At 41.2% G+C, this 26,323-nt stretch overlaps 2 protein-coding genes and 1 gene segment (V, D, J or C); 2 read left to right on the top strand and 1 right to left on the bottom strand.

Moving 5' to 3' along the window:
- LOC115795213 (zinc finger protein 2 homolog) overlaps window positions 1-26,323 on the top strand; it is a 500,950-nt gene that overhangs the window by 170,050 nt on the left and 304,577 nt on the right. The window lies entirely within an intron of this gene.
- LOC115795263 (Ig kappa chain V region K29-213-like) lies at window positions 3,324-4,257 on the bottom strand. The segment is given in 2 exon segments: window positions 3,324-4,031; window positions 4,141-4,257. Coding segments are annotated over 2 exon segments (429 nt in total).
- On the top strand, window positions 17,057-24,185 carry LOC115795234 (zinc finger protein OZF). The gene is made up of 2 exons (XM_030751063.1): window positions 17,057-17,325; window positions 22,601-24,185. The coding sequence occupies exons 1-2, from the start codon at window positions 17,154-17,156 to the stop codon at window positions 23,677-23,679; spliced, it is 1,251 nt and encodes a 416-aa protein (XP_030606923.1). The 5' UTR covers window positions 17,057-17,153; the 3' UTR covers window positions 23,680-24,185.

The following is a 26,323-nucleotide window of genomic DNA, read 5'->3' as shown; positions in this document are numbered from 1 at the left end:
GCCGCTAATCCAACTATTCATTACTAATTGAAGAAAACAAGAACAACCCAAGGTTTGTTTTCTCTGTAGCCAGAGTCAGAGCTCTGTAGAGCCCAGTATTCCTTTCACTTTAACTAGTAGTGACTTCATGGATTTCTTTATAAATAAAATTTTAACCATTACAAAAAAAAAAATTATTCATAAACATCTCAAAGACATATCCTCATGTTCAGCTGCTTTCAATACTGCTGGTATTCGTTTAGACTTTTTCTTTGATTGTTCTTTCTGCATTAACTTCAATAGTTACTTCCTTCAAACAATCAACGTGTTTATTAGACCCCATTCCTTCTGGCCTGCTCAAAGAAGTCCTACTATTAATAATGTTTCAATGTTAAATATGATCAATCTGTCTTTATTAATGTACTATGTACCACAAGCTTTGAAGGTGGCAGTAAATAAATCATTACTTAAAAAACTAAGACAAACAGTTGTCTTAACTGGTTATAGACCAATCTCCAGTCTCAAAGATTCTTGAAAGAGTAGTTGTAAAACAGCTAACTGATCATCTGCAGAGGAACGCTTTATTTGAAGAGTTTCAGTCAGGTTTCAGAATTCATCACAGTACAGAAACAGCATCAGCCTCCTGAGACCTGAGCTCCTGTTTGCAATGGATTTTTAATTTCTCCTAGATATTTGTGATTAGATGGACTTGATATGTATATAAACTAAGCTTCCTCTTTGAACAGGAAGTTGTATTTTGTTACATGGTTGTTGCATACTTTTGTGGAAAAAAATGTCCTCAGATGTGAACAATGGGATTATTTTATAGCATAACACAACAAAAACAACATGACTTAACAAAGTACAAAACACTATTGAGCAGAATGAAGTTTAAGGTGCAGCAAAGCCAAAATGTGATGTCCCCATATGTGGACGCAGGGTCTCAGAGGTTAATGAAGGTTACAGATGATCTTCTTAGAGCCTCTGACAGTGGACTCATCTCTGTTCTTGTCCTGCTGGACCTCAGTGCAGCTTTGATACTGTTGACCATAACATTTTATTACAGAGATTAGAGCTTGCTATAGGTATTAAAGGTACTGCACTGCAGTGGTTTGAATCATATTTATCTCATAGACTCCAATTTGTTCATGTAAATGGGGAGTCTTCTTCACACACAAAGGTTAATTATGGAGTTCCACAGGGTTCTGTGCTAGGACCAATTTTATTTACATTATACATGCTTCACTTAGGCAGTATTATTAGAAAGCATTGCATCAATTTTCATTGTTATACAGATGATACTCAGCTTTACCTATCAATGAAGCCAGATGACACACATCAATTAGTTAAACTGCAGGAATGTCTTAAAGATATTAAGGCCTGGATGACCTCTAATTTCCTGCTTCTAAATTCAGATAAAACTGAAATTCTTGTACTCGGCCCCACAAATCTTAGAAACATGGTGTCTAACCAGATACTTACTCTGGATGGCATTACTTTGGCCTCCAGTAACACTGTGAGAAATCTTGGAGTCATTTTTGACCAGGATATGTCCTTCAATGCACATATTAAACAAATATGTAGGACTGTTTTTTCCATTTTCACAATATTTCTAAAATTAGAAACATCCTGTCTTAGAGTGATGCTGAAAAGCTAATTCATGCATTTATTACTTCTAGGCTGGACTATTGTAATTCATTATTATCAGGCTGTCCTAAAAGCTCCCTGAAAAGCCTTCAGCTGATCCAAAATGCTGCAGCTAGAGTACTGACAGGGACTAGAAAGAGAGAGCAGATTTCTACCATATTGGCTTCTCTTCATTGGGTCTAAGGTTTAATATTTTTCCCGAAAATGACATGAATCAAATCCCGGGAAATGACGAGCCATTTCCCGGGAATCCCGGGAAAAAGTTTATTTATTTTTTTATTTTAATTAGGCCTTCTGTAGCCTCAGACCCGTCGCTATGGGCGGGCCCTGGGGGGCCGTGCCCGCCCACTGATACGCTTGGGCCCGCCCTGGCCCGCCAACCAGCCAGATCACTAATCAAGCTAATAATAGTGGTGCCCCCCCTGTTGGATTTCATAAGCCCCCCTTAAGAGTGAGATCTGGCGACGGGACTGTGTAGCCTGTGTCGGCCTTAACCTATTGTGATATTGTAGAGGTAGCTTTCCAGCTATGTCCTGTTATGCCCAGTAGGGGGCAACGTCGGCTTGATTAACGCAATAAAACCTACATCTGGACATTCGAGTGCTCGAGCTATGCGGTCTTGTATCGTTCCTCAACACTCCCTTAACAAATATAATTCGAATATTCCTCCATTGTACATGGAATTATACCAAGCTATTTTACAACTGCTGGTGCAAAACAATACGGTTCATCTCCACAGCATTGATAAAGGCTCAGCCACGCTGTCGTGGCGACATCTGTTGCGCTATATCTCCACCAGTGGAACGCTGTAATAGTCACTGAAAAGTTAACTACCGTACTACACTATAATATGGCATAACACAGGGCCTTGAGTAATGCACTACGACTTGGTCATTGCCATTCTGGCAACAGCAAATTTATAACACCGTGTCTGAGGGTTAAAGTAGGTTCGCTGTGAATCGTCTTTTGAAAAACTGGCCGATCCTTATAGCCTAAAAAAATATACATTTTACTCAACTCCATTTTAAAAGCGAAATATGTTAAAGCAATCTATTTCATGATAATTTCTTCACACATTAGGCCCGTATCCTAATTCATGATTGTTAGTAAGCGGCTGCAAACGAGGAAAAGAAACACTCGAAGTTAAACAGATATTTCTTTATTGTTCAGGGCAGGCATATTTTATAGGCTATAATGCAATATAACAATATATAATATAAAATTATATAATACAAAATACCTTAGGGTAAACACATTGCCTACGATTTCAACAAATTAAAGAGGAAAAAAGTACAACTGTGTAATACCTCTATTAAAACGCTTGAGATGAAGGCTGAAGCCTTAAACGGAGGCTGAACGTGCCTGAAATGAAGAGTAATGCTTTTCGCATTAAACGAACCCTTCTCTCAATATTTCCTTAAATTTAACATTCTGAAGCTTTCTTTTCTTTCTGAAAGTCAAATCGACGCGCGCGACTTTTTTCCCGGTTTCCCGTCTAACGTTTCCCGGGAAACGGGAAATGGTTCTGATCGCATTTCCCGGGAATCCCGGATCCCGGGATTAAACCCTAATTGGGTCCCTGTTAAATCTAGAATAGAATTTATTATGACACCCTGATAATAATGAATTACAGTAGTCTATTACTTATTTTCTGTAATTAGTGATTAATAGTAAGATGTCCTAGCTTTATGGAGGGCTTTTTTTTTTTTTTTTTTTTTTTTTAGAGCAACAAACTCTTTTTCCAGGCTGAATGAAGCTCTTCTAAATAAATGAGCTGTCATTTCCTCTCCAGCTTACGGGTTATCTGCTTCAAGCTGCATATTTGTGAGTTATACCACAGAGTCAATCACTTCTGATTTGAAGTTTTGTTTTTCAGAGGAGCCACAGTACCCAGACTTGTATGCAGAGAGGATTTAAGACTACTGATGGGATAACTGACCTCTGTGGGACTAGGTAGCTGCTCTGCACTGTGTTGGTACATGTCACTGAAATAGATGAAAACCATAGAGGTTTAACAGTGTGTGGCTCCCTCTAGTGGATGTTGTGGAGTATTCTGTTGTCTTTGCTCCAAAGGTTTTTGTACAGAGTTTTGCTGTTTCTTGTCACTGTGGGCTGCAGAGCACAGTAGTACACAGCAGAGTCTGTCACTGCAGCAGAGGAGATGTTCATGTTGAATTGGTTTTTCTCCACTTTAATCTTCAGTCCAGGAATTTTTTCTGTTCCTTTTGATCCTGAATAAGAGTGTGAGATCAGGAGCTCTGGTGGTTTTCCTGGATATTGTCTATACCAGAAGAAATAATCATTGCTCTTAGCATCTCTGGATAGTCTGTAGGACAGAGTAACAGTGGTGCCTTCTAAACTGGACTCTTCCTCCTTGACTGCAGTGAGTTGATCACAGCTGACACCTAAAGAGAGAAATGTTGATAAAGACGATGTTAAACTGTGAGCGCCTGTTCCAGTGATTTCTAGCAAACAGATCCTTTAAAGACATTTCTTCTTCCTGCTTTAACCTACCTGTTAGTGTGATCAGAAACAAAGGAAACATGAGCCAGTAATGCAGTGACAGCATCTTCCACACACTATCTGTTCTGTATGCTTTAGATACTGAATGGATCTGACAGTGGGAGTCCTTTTCTGCTCTGTGACAGTGTTGCTCCTCCTTCAGCCTGTTCCTCCTCTCATATCACTGTATGTTAAACACCAAAACCACACCTCACTACATTTGACAGCTTTCAGCACAGACTCACAAACCTCCGGTGGTTTTACACTTTGTTTTCAACCCTTTTGACACTGTTCATGTTTTCATCATCCATCCATTTCTTCTGTTTATCCTTTTCAGGGTCACGGGGGGCTGGAGCATTTCCCAGCTGCCATAAGGCAAGATGCAGGGTACACCCTGTACAGGTCACCAGCCTGTTGCAGAGCTAACGCAGAGAGACAGACAACCATTCACACCTATGGGCAATTTGGAATCACTAATTAAACGAACCCCAGTAACTACATGTCTTTTGACTGTGGGAAGAGAACATGTGCAGATAGGGGAGAACAAGCAAACTCCACACAGAACTGCCATGCCCATGGTGGATTTGAATCCAGACCTTCTTGCTGTGAGGCCACAAAACTTTCAAGTTATACATAATTTGTTGTTAAATATTCCTAAGGTGTTTCCAGATATGTTATTAGTGTTTATTCATATAATTTTTCAGTATCTTCATGAAAAACCTGAACATCTATTTGATGTATAATGAACACCTGTGGACTTTTGACTAAAACACTGGATAAAACAAGGTTTTTCTGAAGTTCTTTTACTGCTTCATTTCTCTGTTGTCTTTGTCATCAGTCCAATGACACAAGAATCAGAGGTTTAACAGTGTGTGGCTCCCTCTAGTGGATGTTGTGGAGTATTCTGTTGTCTTTGCTCCAAAGGTTTTTGTACAGAGTTTTGCTGTTTCCTGTCACTGTGGGCTGCAGAGCACAGTAGTACACAGCAGAGTCAGACAGCTGAAGCTTCTGGATCTTCAGAGGAACTGATCTTGACGTTGAATCCAGTGTCGATGAAAATCTCTCCTCAGCCTCTGTTTTCCCCTCACCAATCTTAAAGCGGCTCAGGATGAATTGGGGGCTTTTATGCCCATCCTGTTTGTACCAGTACAGATTATGATTTGATGAAGTGGTGTTATACAGACAGTCAAGTGTTACTGTGTCTCCTTCAGCAGCAGTCTCGTCTCCTTTTGGTTGCAGCACGTTGTCTTTTTGTGCTCTGCATTCTGTAAAACACCAACAAACAGCATCAGTGTGCTGTTAAAGAATCATGTCAGTGTTGGATTGATATCAAAGAAACAGAGTTGTGTTCATACCAAGGCACACAGCAGCCAGCAGCACTGAGATGAACAGAGGCGTCATATCTGCAGTGTAGAGTAACTGTGAGCTACAGCAAGTAGAAAGAAGCTGTGATCTCTCTGTTTAGTCTTCATCAACACTAAGTTGGTGGATTAGAAGGAGGAGCCTGATCACAGTGAAGGACTCATTCACAGCCCTGTGTTACTCCCCCTGCTGACAGCTTTACACTCAGCACGTCTTTGTGCTGCTCTGCTTTCCTTGGAGAACTTGTCTTGTATGAAATACTATCCTTTATTTTCTTTTTAGTTCATTTCCTTCCACTGAATAGTTTTGTGTGCTAATTAATCTTAGTTTCATCTTGTTCATGATCTAAGATGGATCTGTGATTCTCTGCACTATATGGGCAATCTTTCTCATTAGTTTTCATGGCTCAGTTTACCATAGATGAATTCTTAGGGATAAGACTCACATCTCCACTTTTTCCTCCAGTTTTCCGAAACACTGAAAGTTTTTCTGAGATTTTGGTTGGAGGCACTGTTGTGCCAAACAGATTTGCTTTTCCAAGATGAGCTCTATAGGCTCCTCTTGTTAGTGTTTTTCTTTTCTTTATTTATTCATTGTGTTATTTTTCACACAACTGTATATGTATTATGGCCTTGAAAAACTGTACATATATATGATAAAAAAGCCTACACAAACACTTAAAATCCCACAATAATATGGAATATATAAATCACACTATCAATCTCTGAGGATGCAGTGCTGAAGCCAAAGACACTTCACAATATAGAAAACTCTCCATGTCTGAGAGTTTGATACAGGTACATAAATCATTTATTAAACTCATGTTTATGGAAAATCCTTTAAGAAAAACTCTGAATGACTCTGTGTGGATGAAGCAACATTCACAATGGTGAGATTTATTCTTGAAAAACGTGTGGTACAAAGTTCAGTCACAGTTATGAAGGCAGCAACAGGTTCCAATGAACCAGTAAACCACTTTAGAATGGGGCTGCGTTTCCACTGTGCTGAAGGGCACAAACGTGGCAGAACAAACTCCCCTTTTGGCAAACTCACAGATAATTGTTTCCAGTATGTAGACAAATGTTACTAACGCACTAGCATGTTAAAAAAAAAAAAAAAGTTTCATTACAAATGTATGTGAACTTGGGGCCCCCCTGATGGACAGGGAGCTCTAGGCAGCTGCATATGTCGCGCATGCCTCGGGCCGGCTCTGTTCATGGTAAGATCCCAACAGACCGTTTTACCTTATTCAATTCAATTCAACTCAATTCAATTTTATTTATATAACACCAAATCACAACAAACAGTCGCCTCAAGGCGCTTTGTATTGTGGGTAAAGACCCTACAATAATTACAGAGAAAACCCAACAGTCAAAACGACCCCCTATGAGCAAGCACTTGGCGACAGTGGAAAGGAAAAACTCCCTTTTAACAGGAAGAAACCTCCAGCAGAACCAGGCTCAGGGGGGGGGGGGGGGGGGGTCATCTGCTGTGACCGGTTGGGCTGAGGGGAGAGAAAGACATGCTGTGGAAGAGAGCCAGAGATTAATATCAATTAATGATTAAATGCAGAGTGGAGTATAAACAAAGTAAATAAGGTGAATGAGAAACAGTGCATTATGGGAACCCCCCAGCAGACTAGGCCTATAGCAGCATAACTAAGGGCTGGTTCAGGGTCACCTGATCCAGCCCTAACTATAAGCTTTATCATAAAGGAAAGTTTTAAGCCTAATCGGAAAGTTTTAAGCCTTATTAAAGAGTTTCTGACTCCTGTCCCTGTCTCAGGCCTCCCAAACACTCAGAGCCATTCAGAGGGGGGCGGGGGGAGTGCAGTGACATGACTCTATGTTGCACCTTCAAAATAAAAGCACATGAGTTAAAGTTTTCAAACTCATGTATTTTTCTCCTCCTCTGTGTAATTTTTGGACGGGACAAATGCTCCTGTTGGGATGGAGGGGACATAACAGCCATAACAGCCAAGCTCCACGGACTGGGTACCAGTTTACCTTGGCTGTTGGGATTTTTTTAGTCATCGCCTTACACCTTGTGCCTACAGAGACTGCTCCTAATAATTTGGCCACAGAAGAAAACTGGGAGCTACGCTCCTGAAAGGCATCCAACTCCTGCACCCATTTTGTTTCCAAGGTGTGGGCGGCACAGGCCTGCCTCTGCACCCGTACCTGCTCCGCAGGTAGGAGTGGCCAAGGACAGGCTCACTCTCTAAAGTTCTCCCATCAAATGACTGATGTGAGCATGTTATGTTAACCTATTGCAGGACTTTGTCCCTCTGTTCTTTTACAAGTTTCTCAGCAGGTCAGACACGCTCTCCCCACACCTGCAGCTTCCAGTCTACATTATCTGAAACCTGGGGTGTGAGTAGCTGTTTGGGGAGCTCAGGAGGAAACACGGGCGATCCAAGTGTTGGTGGGGACTGTTCCAAGTGCTGCTTATCGCGCACACTGCAATCACAATTCCTGGGCGAGTCTTTTGAATTGATATCACTCACTGCAGGGGGACTCCACAGCTGCACACCAACATTCACTCTCCCAAACAGCAACATCTAAAGTCTTGACGGGTCCACAATAACAGCCCTTTGCTACACGGTGTGTTGAGTGAACACGCTGACTGACGTTGCCCACACACTGACATATCACATCTACACATTCCTGGGAATACACTTACACGAGCCACATCCACCTGGTGGTGGCGTGACCAACACTGGATCAACGAGGGAACGCTGAGGCTGCCCTCAGCAACAAGCTTACTTAACTGGAACCCTGCATTTTTCTTTGATGCTGTTTGTTATTAAAAGGAAGCTAAATGGGAAAATAAGGATAAAGGAAGAAGCAATGCAAGTGGATGTAACAAGGCAGGGGAAAAAATCTATCTTTTACACCCAGTTCAAAGATATCCCTAAAAGACTAACATTTCTGTTTGTTGGGGTCTCACAGCATCGAGCTGCTTGTTGATGGCTTTAATACTTTCCATCATGGAGTTGGCCACAGTCCCTCTCTGTTCCTGGCAGAGGTCATGAGACTGTGTCCTGTTAAACATTTCTAGCTTTCTTGAGTGCTGCTCAGTGAATGCTTCTCATCTCTGACAAAGAAAATGCTTTCTTGTGCTTTAGAGATGAGCAGTGCAGAGCAGTCAAAATGCCATTTAAATGCTAAGTTGTCAGTCAGAGTGTGTGTGTGTGTGTGTGTGTGTGTGTGTGTGTGTGTGTGTGTGTGTGTCTCCTTTTGAGGTTGTAACCAGTTTAAGTGTTCTTACGTGTGACGTCACAGCTTAAATGTTCCTCAGTGTTCTGAAGTGGAACTGCTGCACTATGTTGCCATGACAACACTTTTAACATCTTTGTTCTTCACCATACAATCCAGTAGTTGTAGTTCTGTCTTTTGTACACTCTTCATGATTTTGCTCTGGTATGTGCACCTTATTTTTAATTAAGAGTTAATGGTTGTGTTTTCCATAGAGCTTGTTCTAAAGGCCCCAAAGACTGAACCACCGACTAGACAAACTGAAGCAGAATGAAGCATCTTCTGATGATGTTTGTGCCGCCTACCTGCCTGTTTTCTGTACTTGCATCTCTTCATCTTTTTTGTTCTGACACACACACTCTATTTGAATTCAGAATTAAACAAGTTGGTTTTTATGACGGCTTCCATAATCTCGGGCTCTCGGTGTGACTCTCTGTGTGGCTTGTTAGTCTCGGGCTATGATTCCTGCTTTGGGTATGAAAGGTCCTGTGTTCAACTCGATAAGTATATTTGTTTGTATTACCATATTATAACCTGCTGATTATGAGTGAACTGCATTAAGCATTTGCTTTACAAGTTCATTGCCCACAGGGCCTGTGTCTATGGAAAGGCAAGCAGAGTTGATGCTCAGCACCAACAGGCCAATCTGAAAGAGAACCCAAAAAGGTACTGAAAAGTGTGAGAGCTTAACAATACCCTGCCATTGCCAGAATGATTGACTCACCCATCCCAATCATTGAACTGACAGGTGTTCCAATCCAGGGGCATAGGAATAAGTTTCCTATTGAGGGGGACACATATCAGAAACCTGACAGATCCATAAATACGCTGAGCACAGCATAAAAAAATGCTATTTGATCCTTTACTTTCTTCTTTTTCAAATGTTTCTTAAAAAAATAATGTTCTTACCAGTGCACAGATAATTGTTACAGGTGCATAGCAGAGAAATGTGCAGCAGTATATGAGTTAAAAACTGTCAAGGCACGTGTGCGGCAGGAGCAGGAAGACCCCAAAAAATGCAGGACTCGGGAGTGATGAACTTGGTGTACTTTTATTGAGGTGAGGGTAAACAAATAAACTGGGCTGGGCTGAGGCCAGAACTAAAACTATGGGATACAAGGGACAGCAAACACACACACAACAGGTACATAGACGACAACACGACAAAGAACAGAGGAAAACTGGGGGCTTAAATACACAGCAGGTAATTAGGGCAAGAGGAAACAGCATGGAAAAAACAGGTGAAGCAAAACTAAACACAAAGCACAGGAAACACAAGACTGTCAAAATAATACAGGAAGTGGCTAACAAAGAACACGCAGACTTGACAGGGGGAACTGGCACATGGACACTGGACAGAGGCGCAGACCTGACACCGGCAAACACAAGGGACCAGAAGAAACTGAGGAATACAAAAGAAAACCAATAACCATAATTAGAGAAATAACTGAAACAAAACCAAGAAAACAAAACACTGGGCCACCGGCCCAGGACCATGACAAAAAACACGACAGCACCGCACCGGAGCGCGAGGTTTAACAATGTTGCAGGGCAAAGCAAGGTCAAATAGCACAGGCATGTGGTCTGAAAACACAGCCTCACAAAGTGACAGGTTAGAAATAAACAAACCTTACGTTGAAATGAGGTCCAGAGTGTGTCCACGTTTTTGTGTGGGGCCTGACACCCATTGTGTAAAAGTCAACTTAACTCAACTTAACACACATACCCACTCATCGCACCCTGTCAAGATTTACTGTGTTCATGTGTGCAGATCTCACTTATTCATGGACTTATAAAATACAAAACTTCTTTGACATAACTTACCGACTGTCTTTAAACCACTTTGAAAAGCTTTTTTTTCATCCCAACAACATTTGTATCCTTCTCTGTTTTTGCTGCCCCGGAGCTTTCTTTTTTGCCTCTCCGTCTTTAGCTACCTGTCCTCAGTGGCAGTTCCTGATATGGGCGACATGGTCAGCCGCCCAGGGCAGCTTCTCCTATAATTATAAAATTATATAGATATATAATTTTCCAATAAAAACTTTCTAAAAACCTACCAAATATGGTGAAAAGCAGCCAAAATTTTAACAACCCACCCAAAGCTAATAATATATATTTAAATATATATCACACCTGCTGCTATGAACATGAGTTTCAATGGAGATTTTTTCTGGCAACTGTCAGTCAGATCTGGGAACCCTGGGGATGGTGATAACCTATACCCAGTGCGAATTATGGAAGATGGAAAGGAAAAGGTCAAAGCCACCAGCTGTGCAGTTTAGGAAAAAGGCGGGGTTGCTCACCCAGGGCGCCAAACAGGCTAGGACCGCCACTGCCTGTCCTCAGATGATAGTGCTATTCAAATAACAGTCGTGATCGAGCATGTTCTCGAAAACACGTGCTGGAGCACCTTTTGTGAGTGTGTGTGTGTGTGTGTGTTTTTTATTTTTTATTTTTTGGGGGGGTGGGTGCAGGAGGAGGGGAGGTGAAGGAACACAGGGGCACCTAATTAGAGCCGTGCCTCTGTTATTGATTATATTATATGCACAGCTTTTAACCCTTGTGTTGTCTTGCAGGTCAAAAGTGACCCACTACCATGTTTAGCTGTAGAAAAAATACCTTAAACTATTTTCCAACTTGAAATTTTATGACTTTTCCTAAAGGGACCCCATAATTAGAAAAAGTGATCATTTGTTTTTGTTTATGTTTTCATGTGGGCTGTACACCACTAGGGTACAAAGATTGTCTTATGGGCCATTTTTGACCCGTGAAAAGCATTTAAACACCAGCAAACTCTCTCTAATACACACACACACACACACACACACACACACACACACACACACACACATTCATGTTGGAGTATGACAAGGACACGCACACATACACACACACACACACACACACACACACACACACACACACATACATACATGTTGGACTCTTGACACACAGCTGAATGTGCACAGCTATTTTATTGCACTTCTGTGACTGCACAACTGCAACTATTCTGTCCTCGCACAAGCGTTCTGGACCATGCTAGACAGATAGCTGACAAAAAAGACTTCAGGCGTTGATAACGTTTTCATCTTTTATGTAAAACTGAAAAAATAAATATAAAAAAGATATGCATCAACATTTTGCAAACTTTACATGCATATTTTGCCTTTTAAATAAACACACAAATTAAAGAAAGAATGTGTGAACCTTGTCGACCCATTTCTGCTCACACAATCGGCTACAGATGTCTGTTAGCAATCAAAGTATCTCTTATTAGCATTAGCTTGCATGTATAGTTGTTAAGGCAGCTAGAAACACATTTAGCTAATTTATGGCTAACACAGAAACATTATGAACAGCAACATAACAGCTCGGTTATTTCTCATCAAAACAACGTTCAGATACAATAACATTTAGTTAACTTACGGACAAAGATACTCCAAGGCTTAAAAACGCTGAAAACACTGTCTCTCTGCCATGCTGTGAGAGTCCATGCTCGACTGACTGACTTTCTGACACAAAAACGAAACCTAACTCAAATCCAGCCACAAGGGGGTAGTAAATCAACAGAATACAGGCTTTTCTATATAAACATTTCTCAGTATCACAATACAGCAACCTTGCACAATATTGCAATTTGCACTTACTCTGTTACCTAGCTGCTAGAATCTATGCTGCTAAATGTATATTAATGCAGCTTGTCCATTGAACTGTCTTCTTTATTACTTTTTAGAAAAGAACTTTTTCTGTATTTATTGTAGGGTGTATTTTTTTTTTTTGGTATTTAAATCTGTCTTGCACTTTTTGTTCTATGTAGCACCCCTGGAGCATTGTTTCCTTTCAATATGTACTTGTAAATGGTAATGGTAAACGGACTAGCTCTTATATAGTGCTTTTCTACTCAGTATGAGCACTCAAAGCGCTTATACAACATGTTTACATTCACCCATGCACGCCCATTCATACAAGCACTTCCATGTTTCTGCTAAGCTAAGTGCTTTTAATTGGCTAACATTCACACGCATTCATACTCTAACGGGACGGTCGGAGAGCAACTTGGGGTTAAGTATCTTGCCCAAGGATACATTGGCATGTAGCCTGGAGTAGCCAGGAATCGAACCGCTGACCTTCTGATCAGTGGGTGACCTGCTCTACCTACTGAGCTACAGCCACCCCATATATCTGAAATGACAATAAAACCTCAACTCAACTCAAGACCAGGTGAGGCGCACATTGAAGGCTGTAAACCACGGAAAGCAAAGTGCCCCGTGCCTGTGCAGATCAGTTGGTAGGAGTACTGACCAGGATATTCAACACATCGCTGACACTGGCTGAAGCCTAAAGGTAGCCACCATTATCCCAGTTCCTAAGAAAACAGCCATAAAAGACCTTGACAACTACAGACCAGTGGTGCTGACGTCTGTAGTCATGAAGTGTTTGGAAAGGCTTGTCCTCCAGCACCTCAAAGCCCGCCTCCCCCAGATCTTTGACCCACACCGGTTTGCCTATGGGCAAAAACTGGCCCATGAGGATGCCATTGCCACTACTGTCCACAAAGCCTTGGAACACTTTGAATGCTCAGGAACCTACATCATGATGCTGCTCCTGGATCAAAAACTTTCTGACCAACTGACCACATGTTGTTAAGGTGGGTCAACTCTGGTCCTCCACCCTGACACTCAGCACCAGTTCCCCTCAGGGCCGTGTGCTGTCTTTTATGCCCTCTACACTATGACTGTGCCCCCATCCACCTCGCAAACACCATCATCAAGTTCACCAATGACAACATGGTGGTCAGCCTGATCATGGGAGGTGATGAATCAGCCTACAGGGAGCTGGCATGGTGGTGCATCAAAACAACCTGGAGTTGAACACCACTAAGACCAAAGACACTTTACATCAACGGAGTATGTGTAGAGAGAATAGCCTCCTTCAAGTTTCTGGGACTCACATTTCTGAGGACCTCACCTGGACTGACAACACAGCAGCACAGGTAAAAAAAAAAAAAAAAAAGAAAAAGGCCCATCAGGGACTCCACTTGCTGCTTGTCCTACAGAGGAACCACCTGGAGGAGAAGCTGCAGGTGTCCTACCGGCCCACCATAGAGCCAGTGCTGATGTACTATGTGTCTGTCTGGTTCACTGCCTGCTCTGCTGCAGACAGGAGGGCTCTGCAGAGGGTCACTAGGTCTGCTCAAAAAATCATCAGCTGCGCCCTGTCCCACCTAGAGAACATTTCCAGCTCTCGCTGCATTAGCAGAGCAAAGAAAATCTGGGCAGACCCCTCTCACACTGGTCAACACCTGTTCAACCTGCTGCCATAAGGAAAGAGACTCAGGTCCCACAAAGGCAGGATGAACAGGATGAGGAGCAGTTGTGCAATATTTGGTATATTTTTTATATTTGTTACATTTATTTATTCCCTTGTAAGTCACTGTGTTGTTTGATGTGCACATACAAACATTCTGGTTTTACAGTAGTTTTCTTATTTTATTGTTTAAGTTTTATAAGGAAAGGCACTGAACTGTGGCAGCTGCTACATTTCCGACATAGTCCGTGTTTGATGATAATAAAAGGTTTCTATTCTATTCTATTCTATTCTACAAGACGGAGCCGCACAGGGCCAGCAGAACAAATGACTAAACTCAAGCACTAAGAGATAAGAACACAAGTAGATATACTAAGAAGGAAAAGATACAAGAAAGCAATATAATCATAAAGCAACCAAGAATCTCAGGAACCTCAGAGTCCAAAACTCAAACACTGGGTCACAGATCCAGGACCATGACAAACAGGAAAATTCCATGAAATCTAACTGAAAAAAAATCTGTTAAATTACTTTTTTTTTTTACAGTGTTTCCTTTTACTGCACTCGCAGTTTATTTGGAATCACTGTCATGTTGAAAAATGAGACTTTTGCCAATCAGACAATTTCCAGATGGTATTTCATTGTGGATGGAAATCTGGCTTACTGTTCTGAAAATTGATGGAATTATCAATTTTGACAAGATCTCCAACACCAATGCCTGAAATGTAGCTCCAAACATGACAGAGCCTCCACCGTGTTTTACAGATATCTGTAGACACTCATTGTTGTACCTCTCTCCTGATCTCCTCTGTACATACTGACAGTGATTGAAACCAAAAATTTCAAATGTGGATTCATCAGTCCATCAGACTTGTTTCACTGATTTTTCAGTCCACTTCTTGTGTATTGTATACCTCTACCTTTCCCCCCTGTTTCCCTTCATTAGGGCTTCTTGATAGCTGCCCTCCACTGACACCATTTGTGATGAGGTTTCTGTGATCCATAGATGGATCAGCTGAAGGTCCAGCCTCTGTGTCAGGTCTTTGCTGGATTTTTTCCTATTTCTTTACAACATGTCTTTCAGGACAGCTGCTGATAGTTTTATCCCTGAAACTTCTTATTTTGCCCCCCACTTGTCCAGTTTCCTTAAATTCTATCTAAAAAATCTCTATACTCAATTATGACAGTGTACTGGGATGTGATATTCCACAACACTCAACAAGGATGAGTGACATATTATTGTTACATTGTAAGCTGTTCATCAACTGTGTCTCATGACTGAAAAGAACCTAGGCTGTATCCTAACAAAGCATAGACATTTAACAGTGTGTGTCTCCCTCTAGTGGATGTTGTGGAGTATTCTGTTGTCTTTGCTCCAAAGGTTTTTGTACAGAGTTTTGCTGTTTCCTGTCACTGTGGGCCTCAGAGCACAGTAGTACACAGCAGAGTCAGACAGCTGAAGCTTCTGGATCTTCAGAGGAACTGATGTCTTGTTGGCTACAGCAGAAAATTTACTTTTCTCAGAGTCTTCAGTTTCCTTTGCTCCAGAGTAACGTTGCAGTATATACTTGGGAAAGTCATTCACTTCTTGTTTGTACCAGAATAAATATGAAATTGTAGCAGTTGAAGTATATGTACACTGAAGGGTAACTGTGTCTCCTTCAGCAGCAGTCACATCTCCTGCTGGCTGGATCACTTTGTCTTCTCCTTTACACTCTGAGGAAGAACAGAACATGCAGAGGAAGAGATGAATCAATAAAGATGATTGATTAAAGGAGAACAATCAGCAGCTTTAAAGAGTTCTATTACATGTAGAATAGACGTCATTTTCACTGATCATTGTCACTTTGAAGCAGATCAGCTGTTTTTACAAGCTAACAAATGGCAGCAGAAATGATCTGCTCTGATTTTCTCTGTAATGAACATTCAAAGCTCTTCATGTGTAGCTCAGTAATGTGTTCAGCTGTTTGCAGAGGAAACATGTTGATCTTTGTATCTTACCAAAGAAAAGAGCAGCAAGAATAATCCACAGCCAATGTTCCATCTGTACAACAAGGTTGAAATCAGCAGGAGAAACTAGCTGATGTTCAACATTCAGTCTGAGAATTGTTCTCTTCACAGCAGCACTTATTATTGACACAATGGTTGAACACAGTGCAGAAGGAGGGCACCGCCTACTTGGTGATGTGGCCCTCTGGTGGATTTCAGCAGTGTGGGAAAAGGCTTCCAGCAGCTTTTATTTTGTACAGAGACTGTGAACCTCATGTTTAAAAAGAAAAGTCAGGACAGGGCCACAAAAAAACTGGAAACACTGTGTAGTTCCAAAAGAAGAAGAGGTTGTATATGTGACATTAATGATGTGAATTAACAACATGACTGTGTATAAAAGAGCATCCCTGAGAGACTCAGAGGTGAAGTGTGAGATGGATTCATCAAACTGTTAAAGGCTGTGTGGGAAAATAGCCCAAAAATGTAACAATCATGACTTTCAGAAAAAAATAAATAAATAAAAAGAATTTGTGGATTTGATCATCTGCAATTGATTACATTCAGAGAATCTGGAGAAGTCTGTACACATGGGCCACGGCTGAAGAACAGGGCTGAATGAGGCTGATTGTCAGCCCCTCAGACAGGCTGTAAATAAAGTTTTAAAAATGTCTGCAGCTCCGTGATTGGTGGGATTTTTTTAAATAAAAATTTTTAATGTATTTGAGCTTATGGAAATTTACAGCTAGTTTCATGACAGGTGTAACACTGAGCTCCAGCAAAAATGTGTTTGGGTCATATTCGCTTGAATGTTGCGACATTTTGCTTTTATTTGTTTATTTCAGACAGAACCTGATTGATGTGCAGAATCTGCTCATATGTATTTTTTTTATTCATGAAAGCAAAAATAATAGCCCAACTAAAACTTGATTGATGAGGACTTCTTAAAGGCGGAACGAAGATTTGAATGTCCTGTTCTGCGGAACTTCAGTATGTGACACTATACGGACAGTAACGATGCAAAAGCGGAGGTACTGTTAGCGTCCCTGTGAGTGTGCAGGAAGTGGTCGTGTTGTGGTGTCTGAGCTGAGTCTCTGAGCTGTTGGAGTAACAATGCCTTCAGTTCAGTATCTGAGAGAGTTTATCAACGAGCGGCTAACTGCTGCTGCTGAAGAAATATTCACAGAGTTTGAAAAAACCATCGTCCAGTACGAGGAAGAGATCGACCGTCAGCGCAGACTGCTGGATATCACCTGGAAACCCGAAATAAAGCTGCACAGGACAGGTGAGTCACTCTGAGGGGCTCCGTGAGCTCACACATGAACGGGACTCCTGGAGGATCCTGATCAGAGCTCTGCGGGTTTATTCGGAAGCTGTGAGAGAACATTGAGGAGAGGGAGGACAGGGCTGCACTGGGCTCCATCCATCCATCCATCCATCCATCCACACACTCAGGAGTCAGCGGCCAGTTTGTGTTGCATATAGTAGACAGTAACATGTGACCATGCTGCACACCTGTTGGGGATAGGCTGATCGGTTCAGACCAAAATAACGTCAGCTCTACTCAAGTTTTATTGTCAGTTGGTGCCGAATGTATAAAATGGGCAGAGAACTGAAATGACATTTCCCACGACCCACGGTGTGCAGAGAGCGTGTTCAATATAAAATATACAATAAATACACAGTAGATTAAAATGTTCTACTCAATATATACACAGTAACATTATGTACACCCTAACCAACTAACTCTACAAAGTAACTTAACTTGTAGCAGCAATGCAGAAAATAATTAAAGAAGTAATACTATAAGGTGGCTGGTGCTTGTGTGTGTGTGTGGTGGTGGGGGGCAGATTACAATCTAGTGGCCTGGATAGCAGAGGGGAGGGAGGGCAGAGAGTTCAGCTTCATGACAGCCTGGTGGAAGGAGCTGTTGCTCAGTCTAGTGGAGGAGGCCCAGAGGCTCCTGAACCTCCGATGGAAGCAGACTGAAGAGGCTGTGTGAGGGGTGGGTGGGGTCACCCACAGTGCTGGTTGCTCTGTGGGCGAGGCGGGTGTTGTATATGTCCTGGAGGGAGGGCAGTGGGGCACCAATGATCTTAACAGCTGTCTTCACTATATGCTGCAGGGGCTTCCGTTCGGAGGTTTTGCAACCACACGATGATGCAGCTAGTTAGGGCGCTCTCAACAATAAAAAGTGACCATGATGGGTACTGGAGCTCTCACTCTCCTCAGTTTGCAGAAGAAGTAGAGCCGCTGTTGGGCTTTCTTGGCCAGTGCAGCAGAGTTGGTGGTCCAGGAAAGATCATCTGAGATGTACGTACCGAGAAACTTGGTGCTACTCATCCTCACTACTGTAGTGCCATTGATGGTTAGAGGGGGTTACTGAGTGTGTGAGCTTTTAAAAACCTTCACCATCTCCTTTGTTTTGCCCACATTTAGGGAGCGGTTGTTGTTACTGCACCACAGATAGATAGATAGATAGATAGATAGATAGATAGATAGATAGATAGATAGATTGGGTTGGCTATAGCTCAGTAGGTAGAGCAGGTCACCTACTGATCGGAAGGTCAGTGGTTCGATTCCTGGCTACTCCGGGCTACATGCCAATGTATCCTTGGGCAAGATACTTAACCCCAAGTTGCTCTCCGACCGTCCCGTTAGAGTATGAATGCGTGTGAATGTTAGCCAATTAAAAGCACTTAGCTTAGTAAACATGGAAGTGCTTGTATGAATGGGAGCGCATTGGTGAATGTAAAACATGTTGTATAAGCGCTTTGAGTGCTCATACTGAGTAGAAAAGCGCTATATAAGAACTAGTCCATTTACCATAGATAGATACTTTATTGATCTCAAAGAAAAATAGGGCATACAGCAGCTTAATATGCACAATAAATTGATTACAGACAATGGAGGTATAAATTATACAAACGTTACTAACAATAAAGACTAACAAGCTATACTAACTATATACTATACAGCTATAGTGTACTGGGGCTTAGTGCTCTGAAACAAAACAAAGAATACAGGGATATGGATGAGTCCGGTAGTGAAATATACAAATACAAAGTGTACATTACTGCAAATAATGTTCATGCATCAATGAATATGAGAAAATAACATTCGATGAATAAATAAATTACAACTTAGAAGTGTGGCGCATTGTACTGCACATTACAAAAGACGCTCATTGTTCTACAATTCATGACATGCATGAAAACAATAAAATACAAACATCCATCTATTTTCTTCCACTTATCTGGGGCTGGATCATGGGGCCAGCATCCTGTGCAGTGAAGCCCAGACCTCCCTCTCCCCCATCCAGCTTACTCCTGATTTAGACTTTCAGAGCTGGGTGTTTGTTGAGCTACAACATAACCTACGTAAGTGACCAATGCTGTTGCCGCATTTATGCTTGTGCAGGTACATTATGTGTAGTAATCAGTGATGTCAGTAACGCGTTACTCTAATCTGACTACTTTTTCTCGGTAACGAGTAATTTAACACGTTACTATTTGCATTCCAGTAATCAGATTAAAGTTATTTATCCAAGTAACTGTGCGTTACTATTGTTGTCATTTTCCTCAGTACAAAGATATATTTTTGCTTTCTTCTTGCGTCTGGGGGAGTGACATCGGGCAGATGCGACGGTTAAGTCCCGTTTTCGGCATGAGGACAATAACAGCACAGCGACACAAACATAAACAGCAGAGCGAGGAGAGAGATGGGCCTTTTCTAGCTGAAATACAGACACTATTGTGAATTTGTGTAAGCTAAAGATGACAATATCAAGGTTAGTTGTGCCCTCTGTGCTGGTGACAAAGTGCTATCTAGCTTCAAACAGGTGGAGCGAAGCAGAGCTGCAGCTAATGCAGGAGCCCCCCAGCACCCAAACAACAAAAGCTAGACTTCGGTACAAACCAGTAAGTGGGGGAGAGCTGAAAAAGTTGAAAAGTCCTCTACTACAGTAAGTAGTAGAGGCTGGTGTTGTGCCAAAAAGTGATTGTCAGCCAAACAGCAATTTTCGGTAGTTGCCAAAAAATTATTCCCTATATTTAAACGGCTGTAAATGATTTGATGACCTATGTGAAATGTGTCAAACATATCTCTCATGAATGATATCAGGTCATTTTGAGTGAGAAACAGCATTTCTGTCACAAGGTAGAAGCTGCATTCAGTTTTTGGCAAAATTACTTTTATATATTTGTTTTGTTTTTTTAAGGTAAAAACTGTCTGACATTAAAAATGTCTTTTTAAACAAAAATCTGCTTCAAAAGGCTGCAGAAATCACAACAAATATAACATCACAGTTCTATTAAGATATTTGAAGTGGCCAAAAAGCTCTGGATTGATTATAATGTAGGTACAATAACACAGACTCCTAAAGATTGTTGAAAAACAGGTTATTTCTGCATTTTATATATAAGCCCTTCATAAATCATGTTCACTGCACTCTATTTACCAATATAAGCAAAGACATTACACATAAAAACACAGAAACATCTGAATCACTTTATGACAGACGATCACTTTTTGGCACAAGACCGGCCGCTGTGGAAAGCAACTAATAAAGTAACTTGTAATCTAACTTAGTTACTTCTAAAATTAAGTAATCAGTAAAGTAACTAAGTTACTTTTTAAAGGAGTAATCAGTAGTTGGACTACTTTTTCAAGGTAACTATACCATCACTAGTAGTAATTACCTTTCTGTTATGTCCCAGTGTTTTATATGTGGTGGCAGCCAACAGAAACATAATATGATGCAACTTTTTTCCCTCCTGATTCCCACTCTTTGCTGTGGTCAGTTTTTTAGGGTGCATAACATTTAGGACAAACATTTACCGGCACTGGGTATCAATTAAACCCTTAATAATTAGGCTAACCGACTAGTACGTCTGGTACTAACTAGTGACAATAGTGACGATTAGTCATCTACTCGTCTAGTCGACTTGTCGCGCACATCCCTACTCTGTGTTACTCTTGAGGCAAATGTTGTGATTTGGCGCTATGTAAATAAAATTGAATTGATTAGAAGGATTATAATATTCAGTGACTAACAGTGATAATGGCCATAAAAATTTCAACACTCCATATAAAATGCCTTGTTCAGATATCTGGACACGGAAGCCAAAGAATGCAAACGTGGAAGAATATGCTCCCCTTTCTTGTGTTGAGAACTAGGGATGCGCCGATCCGATATTCAGTATCAGTATCGGTCCAATCCTGACCTAAATTACTGGATCGGTTATCGGGAAGGAATAAAAAATGCAATCCGATCCATTAAATAGCATGTCGCTCACATTAGTTGCATTACAGTTCTCTTTCATCTTCTTTTTGTGGGTTTGCAGTTGACTGAACCAGCTTAGAGCTGCATTACTGCCACCTACTGGAATGGAGTGGGGATCAGGAGTTAGAAAAAAAAACCCTCAGATTCTAAAAAGTTCTCCATCTCTGCAACAGATTCCGTTTGACACTGAGTGGATCATCACTGACATGTTTTTCCGCCTCCACCACTGTCTACCATGTTTGTGTGTTGTGCTCGCTGTGCTGAGAATTTCAGCTGTTATTGTTTTCTCTACTTCAGCTCCCAGAACGGAACAGTTTGCTAGCGAGCACTGCCATTGGCACTAGCGATCGTCCGGTACCGGAACGACCCCTTCCCCATCAAAATAATTTTTATACTTTACTCCCTAGTGAGTAAATATAGATCTGCAGTAGAAACGTATTTAGGAGAATGCTTGTGAATATAAAGCATTACAAGTTTACGCTCACGCAGCCCCCAGTTTTTCAACATAAACACTGGTAATGCAACAACAGCAGTCAGCTGTTTTATGTGCAGTCTGTCTGCACAAGGGGAAAGAGGCGGAGCCAGTGCCAGAGCCGGTGAGCTCAGATGGAGTGGAAGGAAATGTTTTTCTAGCATCCAAAAGAAGCTTTTCCCCCTGTAACCACCATTAAACCTTTACTGGGAAACAGCTGGAGGTCCTTCATCAACCACCTGCTCAGTAAGTGAAGAAAAGAGAACTTTGTAGCTGCTCCATCCACCCTGTTTGTTTCACACAGGGAAAAACTGCAGTAGAAAGTTAAAATATGCAGATGAACTGTTAATGTCAAAAGAGTTTTTCTTGTCCAGTTACTTGGGTAATCGATGGAATAATTGATAAAATACCCGATTACTAAAATAATCGATAGTTGCAGCCCTAATGAAATTTGCAACCTACCATAAGCCACATAGGAGCAGCAGGATTCAGGTGATAGAGCGATTGTAAAGTAAGTAAAGTTTATTTATATAGTGCTTTTCACAGACAAAAAGTCACAAAGCACTGTACAATAATTAAAACACCATATCAACAACAAAAAAACCCCGATAAAACACCACGTTAAAAACATATTAACATTACCATATTAAAAGAAAAAAAATAAAGTCAACAGAAAGCCTGGTTAACCAGAGAAGTTTTCAACTTTTTTTTAAAAGATGCCACAGAATCAACTAAGTAGAGCTGGATGGGTTTTTCTGGTGTCATATCATTTTCCTTTTTCTTGTCTCCTTTTGTCCTCCCCAGACCTGCCACAGCATTATGTCTGTCAGGAGGAGGTGGTCACTGAGCAGCATCTTTGTAACCAGGAGAGGAGCTCCAGTCTGGACCAGGAGGAACCAGAACCTCCACACATTAAAGAGGAAGAGGAGGAATTCTGCAGCAGTCAGGAGGGAGAGCAGCTTGTACCGAAAGAGGAAACCAATACAATTATGGTGACTGCTGCTTATGAGGAAAGAGGCCACAGGGAACCAGAACCAAACAGGGAGCAGCTCCTCTCACAAAGCTCTGCTGCAGCTGAGAGCCAAGACCAGGAAGGAAGCAAAAAAGTAGATTCTGGATTAACTAGTAATAGAAACAAAAATCACAACAATGCAGAAGATCCCCTTACATCAGAGAGTCAGTGTAATTCTGACAAAATTAAAAAGGCTTTAAAATGTGATGTTTGTGGAAAAGCTTTTAAGCAGAATTATGAAATTAAACGACATTATAAAATCCACACAGGTGAGAAACCATATTCTTGCAAAACATGTGGGAAAAGTTTTACACAGAGCGGTAGTTTGACTGTCCACATAAGGAAACACACAGGTGAGAAACCATATCCTTGTAAAACATGTGGGAAAATGTTTGCCTATAGTAGTTATTTATTGAAGCACATGAGAATTCACACAGGTGAGAAGCCATATCCTTGTAACACCTGTGGGAAAATGTTTGCATGTAGCAGTTCGTTATTGAAACACATGAGAGTTCACACAGGTGAGAAACCATATTCTTGTAAAACATGTGGGAAAATGTTTTCATGTAGTAGTCATTTATTGGTTCATATAAGAACACACACAGGTGAGAAGCCGTATCATTGTAAAACATGTGGGAAAATGTTCACATCTGGTAGCCAGTTGTTAAAACACATGAGAATTCACACAGGTGAGAAGCCGTATCCTTGTAAAACATGTGGGAAAATGTTCAGATCTAGTAGTCATTTATTAGTGCATGTAAGAACTCATACAGGCGAGAAGCCATATCCATGTAAAATATGTAAGAAAATGTTCACATCTAGTAGTCATTTGTTGCGCCACATGAAAACTCACACAGGTGTTAAGTCGTAGTCTTTCTATAGAGAAAATAATATATGGGAAGCCCAGCTTGAAAAAACATTTAAGAGTTTATAAAGTTTCAGAGTAGAGCTTTTAGAATTAAAACACATTTAGCCTGTATCTTGTTTACATGTACAGAGATTTCTCAGTTATCGTGGGGGTTACAATCCAGATAACCTTTCCCACACTCTTTTAAACACTTCATAGGCTCTTAACCCTATAACACCGGGCGATTGCCGCTGAAGCTCCCGTTACCTGCCCTTGGTAGCTGTGAACAGCTAGTTAACACTGAGCGTATCACTGCTGAGGTGTCTGATCAAAGGAACTTTGAATTACCATAATTATGCGACTGTTTGTCCTATCGGAAAAATTCAAATGGTCACCCACCATAGGGTTATTGCGATAATTGTTGCCTGAAGTCCGCGAATGGCAGAACTTTTGAAGTACACATTCGGCGTTATATTAAACACTCTTAAACCTACTTAATTTTAACAACATATACAGGTGCTGGTCATAAAATTAGAATATCATGAAAAAGTTGATTTATTTCATTAATTCCGTTCAAAAAGTGAAACTTTTCTATTATATTCATTCATTACACAGACTGATATATTTCAAATGTTTATTTCTTTATTTTGGATGATTATAACTGACAACTAATGAAAACCCAAATTCAGTATCAGAAAATTAGAATATTGTGAAAAGGTGCAATATTGAAGACACCTGGTGCCACACTCTAATCAGCTAATGAACTCAAAATGCCTGCAAAGGCCTTTAAATGGTCTCTCAGTCTAGTTCTGTAGGCTACACAATCATGGGGAAGACTGCTGACTTGACAGTTGTCCAAAAGATGACCATTGACACCTTCCACAAGGAGGGCAAGACACAAAAGGTCATTGCTAAAGAGGCTGGCTGTTCACAGAGCTCTGTGTCCAAGCACATTAATAGAGAGAAGAAGGGAAGTAAAAACAATGTGATAGAAAAAAGTGTACAAGCAATAGAGATAACTGCACCCTGGAGAGGATTGTGGAACAAAAGCCATTCAAAAATGTGGGGGAGATTCACAAAGAGTGGACTGCAGCTGGAGTCAGTGCTTCAAGAACCACCACACACAGACGTATGCAGACATGGGTTTCAGCTGTCACAGTCCTCGTGTCGAGCCACTCTTGAACAAGAGACGGCGTCAGAAGCGTCTCGCCTGCAGACAAAAAGGACTGGACTGCTGCTGAGTGCTCCAAAGTTATGTTCTCTGATCAAAGTCAATGTTGCATTTCCTTTGGAAATCAAGGTCCCAGAGTCTGGAGGAAGAAACGAGAGGCACAGAATCCACGTTGGCTGAGGTCCAGTGTGAAGTTTCTACAGTCAGTGATGGTTTGGGGTGCCATGTCATCTGCTGGTGTTGGTCCACTGTGTTTTCTGCGGTCCAAGGTCAACGCAGCCATCTACCAGGAAGCTTTAGAGCACTTCATGCTTCCTGCTGCTGACCAACTTTCTGGAGATGCAGATTTCATTTTCCAACAGGACTTGGCACCTGCACACAGTGCCAAAGCTACCAGTACCTGCTTTAAGGACCATGGTATCCCTGTTCTTAATTGGCCAGCAAACTCGCCTGACCTTTAACCCCATAGAAAATCTGTGGGGTATTGTGAAGAGGAAGATGCGATACACCAGACCCAACAATTCAGAAGGGCTGAAGGCCACTATCAGAGCAACCTGGGCTCTCATCACACCTGAGCAGTGCCACAGACTGATCGACTCCATGCCACGCCGCATTGCTGCAGTGATCCAGGCAGAAGGAGCCCCAACTAAGTACTCAGTGCTGTTCATGCTCATACTTTTCAGTTGGCCAACAAGGTTTTTATTAGTTGTCAGTTATAATCATCAAAATTAAAAGAAACAAACATTTGAAATATATCACTCTGTGTGTAATGAATGGATTACACACAGACTTTCACTTTTTCAATGGGATTACTGAAATAAATCAACTTTTTCATGATATTCTAATTTTATGATCAGCACCTGTAAAATTCTATATGGGTACTCACCAGTGAAGTATACTACAACTTGAATGATGAAGAAGATGAGTTATGTAACTGTGCAGTACTGATGGCGATGAAGGTGATGACAATGAGATGAATGCACAGTGTTTGTTTTATATACATTTATTTTCTTTCACTTAAGTGGGATCAGACTTTACACTGAGAGGCAGACACCACTCGCATCTGTGGTTGAGCCACTAGTTAAATCAACATGCATGTCTTTGGACTGTGGAAAGAAGCTGGAGTACCTAAAGAGAAGTCATACAGACACAGGGAGAACATGCAGCCACCACACACACAGAAAATAGTCCCAGCTGGGCAGGGGTTTCAAACCCAGGACCTTCTTGCTGTGAGGTGACAATGCTAATCACTGTACTACCATGCTGTTCTATTTGTGTTTTAATAAATAGAAAATGTTCAAAGTTTGTTTTTTGTTTTTTTTAGGTTAGATGTTTGATTATTTTCATGAGGATGTTTTTTTTACAGTTATATTTACTCAGTTTATTTGGTCATTTTTCTTTTGGTCATTTAGATTAGTGTACTGTTACTTCTGTTACTGTTAACTTTATTTTAGGAGGTTGTGAGAATCGAGACACGCTGTGGGAACCTCAGGTATA

Source organism: Archocentrus centrarchus, chromosome 17 (genome assembly GCF_007364275.1).
Source record: "Archocentrus centrarchus isolate MPI-CPG fArcCen1 chromosome 17, fArcCen1, whole genome shotgun sequence".
In the NCBI taxonomy this organism is placed as follows: domain Eukaryota; kingdom Metazoa; phylum Chordata; class Actinopteri; order Cichliformes; family Cichlidae; genus Archocentrus; species Archocentrus centrarchus.
This window is presented reverse-complemented; position numbering and strand designations above follow the sequence as displayed.

Coding starts and splice junctions, on each gene's coding strand:
- LOC115795234 (XM_030751063.1), top strand. CDS start 17,154: ATGCCTTCAGTTCAGTATCTGAGAGAGTTTATCAACGAGCGGCTAACT. Junction 17,326..22,600: donor AATAAAGCTGCACAGGACAG/GTGAGTCACTCT, acceptor TGTCCTCCCCAG/ACCTGCCACAGCATTATGTC.